At 32.2% G+C, this 6,000-nt stretch overlaps 1 protein-coding gene across 1 annotated transcript in view; it reads right to left on the bottom strand.

The window, feature by feature from the left end:
- The window catches only part of LOC117122628, a 136,909-nt gene that overhangs the window by 61,732 nt on the left and 69,177 nt on the right, over positions 1–6,000 (bottom strand). Inside the window, exons 59-66 of the mRNA XM_033268293.1 lie at positions 5,075–5,319; positions 4,474–4,740; positions 3,486–3,711; positions 3,102–3,211; positions 2,069–2,260; positions 1,670–1,784; positions 751–1,508; positions 275–456 (exon numbers count right to left, since the gene is read on the bottom strand). Coding sequence (XP_033124184.1) covers positions 275–456; positions 751–1,508; positions 1,670–1,784; positions 2,069–2,260; positions 3,102–3,211; positions 3,486–3,711; positions 4,474–4,740; positions 5,075–5,319 — 2,095 coding nt within the window. The remainder of the gene's footprint in view (positions 1–274; positions 457–750; positions 1,509–1,669; positions 1,785–2,068; positions 2,261–3,101; positions 3,212–3,485; positions 3,712–4,473; positions 4,741–5,074; positions 5,320–6,000) is intronic.

The following is a 6,000-nucleotide window of genomic DNA, read 5'->3' as shown; positions in this document are numbered from 1 at the left end:
AAATCTTAGTTATATTGATGTTAGGGACGATGTTGCACATGGTGATAGCCTAAATAATTACTACATTCCTTTAAAACAAAACACCATTATAAACTTAAAACTCTTCAAGGTTGTCTAATTTTTATTTAAACTGGTGTGATATTTGTACAGTATCACTTTTTATTTCTTTATACATTTTCCACGTTTTTAGGTTGTCAGATATCAATGCTTCCGTCATTTTCCTGTTTTAGTATATGTAGGTTTATGTGATCTGTTCCCAAAAAAGAAAAATCACCTTATTATGAGCTTCCCACCAAAACCAACGCTAATGTCACGAACTGTTTTGATCACTCCCTCTAGAGTTACTGTAACTCCAAAAATCTCCAGATGCTCTGGCATGTCGAGCTCTCCCTTTGAGTACAACAACAAACCCCACATCAATCGTGGGTTTGATGGTGGTAGACCGATTCGCATCACCTACATGAAATAAAAAATAGGAACCCTTTGTTATGAAATAAACTGTTCTTTTTATTACTAATACTGTAAGTAAACAATTGGAGATTGTATTTATTTATGTTGGAATTCATTCTGCTAGTTTAACAATTGTACATTAATGGTAGGAGTCTGAATTGTCTTATTAACTTTTAAATTACCATGTTGAACAATTCAATTACGGCTGTAAGTTATAGGTAACAAATAAATGCAATAACAAATCTGCTTATTGAAACATCTCAGCTCGGAATAGTATTATTTAACAATGTTCACATTCACCTGTAGTGGTCCTATATGTACCATGCCTGTAGAATCTCCTTTGCTCTCTATAATATTTATAGTCTGCGTATCGTCTTCTGTATGTTTGTAGAGTGCAAGGTGTGCACCCCCCTTGACATCAAGTACAGCAAATTCATACTCTAATGCTTCTCTAGGTGGCAGAATCCATGTACGACCAGTATCACGGCCAGAGTGGTCTCCAATGACACCTGGATAATTTATATCTCCATCAAGTGGTGAGCCTATAAATTCATTGTCAACAACCATGCGATTTTCTTCGGTTTTAGCATTACTTAGGACAACTGTTCCTGCACCACCTGGTTCCAAAAAACTGGAGCCTCCCCGGATTCTGAAAATGCCGGTAAATTTATCGATATATAAATTAATTGATATGCGACCACCAGCTCCCCCTCCTCCCCTTTTTGCTTGTGACGAATAAGCTACCACCGATCCCCCAGTTGCTGATATTTCACCCTGTCCATCCAACTTGTTGGTATGGATCAAAACGGTTCCACCACTTCCTCCACCGCACGATGCACATGTTGTGTTATCTGCATTAGACAGCACGCTACCATCAATCTTGATCACGTTTGATACTAGATTTATTATACCGCCACCAGAACCTCCATTCGAGTTTCCGCTGCTACCACCAGCACGTCCAAATTGATCTGGGTTAAAAATGTCATCTCTCGGTTCACCAGCAACATTTAGTCCAGTTCCTCGACCACCGCTGCCTCCATGACCACCACCAGAGGCTCCTACAATTTAAATTAATATACACTAGTTCTAATTTATTATTACCAAATGCAATTACATATTTTTAAAAAATCAAAACTAGAAAATATTCTGAAAATTGCTGGTACAGGGTACATATAAGTACGAGAAGTAGTCTAGGGTTTAATATGCAAAAGGTACTGACCTTGGCTACTCGACAATGAGTCACTGGCAGTGTAAGGACTTTTTCCGGTTGTGTCAATAATTCCCGCTGGGTCGATATCGATCTCGTTTGTTGCATTGATTTTAACCCAATTACCCTATGAAGTATACAAGCACCACACTGCATTACTGAAATGCGCAAGCTATTAAGATATATGCATGGGAATGTTTGAATAAATTTAATTAATACATATATACAATAGCAATAACAAAAACAATAACAAAAGCAAAACAATTATAACATTAATTTAACAATAGTCCAATTTTTTTTAAAAATAGTAATAGTAATAACAATAATAGATACAATATTAATTATATAAAGCAATATTAACAATACAGTGCTTCGTTTCATGGACATAATGAAGTGACTTAAATGTATCACCTCAATACGTCCACCAGGATGGATCTGCAAAGACTCCTCCAGACTGATGTCTAGTGAAGGGAAACGATTCTCATCCTCCTCTTCATTTTGAAACTCCTTTGATGATGCGTAAAATGAAGATACCACTCCATCACTTAGAATATCAAGATGTGTAAGAGCAAATTGCTTGTCAATCAAACCAGATGATTTTCCCTACAAATAAAATCAATGTTTACAATTTAAGATACAGTGTATAGCTATACTGTAGAGTACTACAGTGTTATGTCATGATACCATGTGATACTACTATGTGTTCAACACAACGCCATTTTCACCACTAACAAACCATTGATCCCATTTTCTAATGTAATTATTAAGATGACATGTCTTACTTTTTCTTCGTAAATTTTAAATGATGATTAAATGTGTGTTCGATAATTAATATAATGCGAGTTTTTGTGTTTTTAGTTTTTAGCATTTTGATTTGATTTAAAATGCCTATTCCAGAAAGACTATGCAGTCATTCAGGTGTAATCGATGGTAGCCTCCGTCTGTTGAGAACATGACATGACTGTGGTACTCTTTACATACAACGTATTTTCGACCTTGGCAGAACTGACGGATATACAGAAATTAAACTAGGATTAACGAGGCAACGTAAAATATAGTTGTAGTTGTTTACAAATGAAAATGAACGATGAGCTCCTCGTGGCAAAAATACTGAACTTTAAAAATCCAAAAAGTCCTAATATAATAAACAAATTATATGGATATTAAAGTTACTTTACTGTATTGAAAAAAAAGTAGCTATTTTTAGTAAAAAAAGCTAAATGCATCAATAGCATTAGTTGTTGATGAGTAAATATTTGTGTTGGTCAGTGATTGACGAATGACGCTTATATTATATCTGAGTGACAATGGAAGCTATTGTTGATACTACATCATCTTATATTATTACATAAAATGAATATTTTTCACTTATTTACAATACCTAATATCTTTTATAAAAATTATATTTTATTGGCTTTAGATATATGGAAATGTTAACACTCACATGTTCCCCTATGATCATGTTGATACCTTGGCCAACTGTTAATTGCTTAACTCCACCCAGTTCTCCTTCGATATAATATGTTGAAAGATCAACATCACCTAGTTGAGTTACTGTATATAGACCAAAAACGGCTTTTAATACTTAAGTTCAACAAAAGGATAAGTTTTTGAGATATACAGTAAGTTTGTAAATTATCTAACAGCAAACAAACAATGAATATAGAATCATATAAAAACACCATTTATCTATATAGAAAAACAAAGTTACTGTATTCTTTACACGCTAGTGTTAATTCATAGGCACGTAAGTGATTCTATTCGTTTTTTCCTAGGTTGGTTAAAATATACTTATATTAAATACTACCTTTTGGTAGTCAGTACAAACCTTTTGGAATGGATAATGAAGAATCCTCGTAAACCCTAAATCCTATAGGAAGTGGTGACATTCCATTGTCTATAGACACAGAAATCATTGGAGCTACGTGCAACATTCCAGAGCCATCTCCTTCAATGTAAGAAACATCAAACAGTTTCTCTTCAAGGCCTCTGTGATCAAAGGCGAGATGTGCTCCATTTCTTAACTGTAGCTTTGCTATATTGTACCTGTCATTCTGTAATAGATGAACAAAATAAAAGAACATTGGTTGTAGAGAAGTAAAAAAAAAAAAAAAAATTGATCAATATAATAAGAAATAATATTGATCAATTATATTTTTTTGTGATAAAGCAATGGACTCTTAGCTAAGCATTACACCTATGATATTCTTGGTGCTACAAAACAAGTGTAAAATATACACAAACACGTGCCTTTGTGGGACAACATAGTGTGTGTGTGTGTGTGTGTGTGTGTGTGTGTGTGTGTGTGTGTGTGTGTGTGTGAGACACGTGCATATTCTTGGCCTCATTTCTGATTGATGTTTAACTGAAACTCTGGAATGTTCCATTATTTTTCATTTATTTGCCATAATTCAATCTGATTACATCAGTTGGACGTAATTTATCACAACAAAGAAATATCTGTTTTACATATAGGCCTAACTTTGAAACCAGATGGAATTTTCAAGCAATAAGAAATAATTTTATTCAATTAGTTTATTGAACTTTAATTGGCATGTGCAATATGCATGTACAATACATGCATATAAATCAAAACATGACCAAGAATGAACAATAGAAAATAATAATCTATGAAGAATTAAACATGAGGAAAATTGAGATTTCAATCAGAAGTCAATATAATATTCGGAATAGCATTAAAATCCAAAAAAATTCCAGAGATACAATATATATAGCTATGCAAGCGATTTTGCAAGTTCGGTAAAAAAATAATATAAGTACGAAAAACAAAATTAAATAGAATGTGAATACACTACCATATCACTATAACCAGTTACTATATAAGCACGAGAACTATCACTTGCGACGTCATAGCCAGAAGAGAGATATGATCTTGTAGGCTTTCTTCCATTGTTGTCAATAGTAAGGATTGTGTCTGATATGTTATTTGAAACGTAAACTGTTCCTGGACCTCCCACCTCTATATCACTACGACCGCCAAATGCCTGGATTGTACCACCAAAGCGATTAAAATCAATAGTGTGTATCGCAACACGACCGCCAGAACCGCCTCCGCCGATTTCCTAATTTAGAAAAAGTTTAGTATAATTATTATAATTGTATGTTAACATGGACATACTGGTAATTAGGATTAATATTTCTAAATGAGATTTTTCTTGATGTTTCAAAACTTTTCAAAAGAAAAGTTGGCTCATAGTACATAGGCCTATTTCTAAATAATTTATTAAATATATTATATATGTATTTAGTAGTATTATATATATTATTATGATGTTAATGCATAACATTTACTGTTTTTCACAATATCGCCACAAACTGTCATTGATAATAATAATGACGATGACGGTTATGAGGTTAATAGTGATGATAATAATAGAAATAATAATCATAAAATACCTTGGAACCCGGTCCTTGTTCGTCGGCACAGTAGTACCCAATACCACCGTAATACCATCTATCATAACAATATGACCCATATGAACAAGGTTTTTCTTTAGTTGCATGGTAACACCTAGTAAGACAATTAGCCGATCTCAGGTACTTCCTATTGTTACACTCTGTACAACGTCGTTCAGAGTTGCATCGGTTACAGTACGGTACACACGTAGCATCCCCACCTATTGCTTGCATAAGACCATTACCTTAAAAACCGACACACAAGAGTAAGTGTTAGTATTAAAGTAGTATATGTATATATGTATATATGTATATATGTATATATGTATATATGTATATATGTATATATGTATATATGTATATATGTATATATGTATATATGTATATATGTATATATGTATATATGTATATATGTATATATGTATATATGTATATATGTATATATGTATATATGTATATATGTATATATGTATATATGTATATATGTATATATGTATATATGTATATATGTATATATGTATATATGTATATATGTATATATGTATATATGTATATATGTATATATGTATATATGTATATATGTATATATGTATATATGTATATATGTATATATGTATATATGTATATATGTATATATGTAAATGTATATATGTATATAAATGTATATATGTATATGTATATATGTATATGTATATATGTATATGTATATATGTATATGTATATATGTATATGTATATATGTATATATGTATATATGTATATATATATATATGTGTATGTGTGTGTGTGTTTATATACACACACAAGATACTTAAATCCCACTACTTGAGTACTACTACCACTACTACTTCTTTTTCTTCTTCCTCCTATTAGGGAGCTTTCGATTGCACGACGACGGTAGGACATAGAACTTAATGACATCACTAA

Source organism: Anneissia japonica, unplaced genomic scaffold, assembly GCF_011630105.1.
Source record: "Anneissia japonica isolate Jap-2015-1 unplaced genomic scaffold, ASM1163010v1 scaffold287945_len1679841_cov205, whole genome shotgun sequence".
Taxonomy (NCBI): Eukaryota; Metazoa; Echinodermata; class Crinoidea; order Comatulida; family Comatulidae; genus Anneissia; species Anneissia japonica.
The sequence above is the reverse complement of the archived record's forward strand: the minus strand, read 5'-3'. Positions and strand labels throughout refer to the sequence as shown.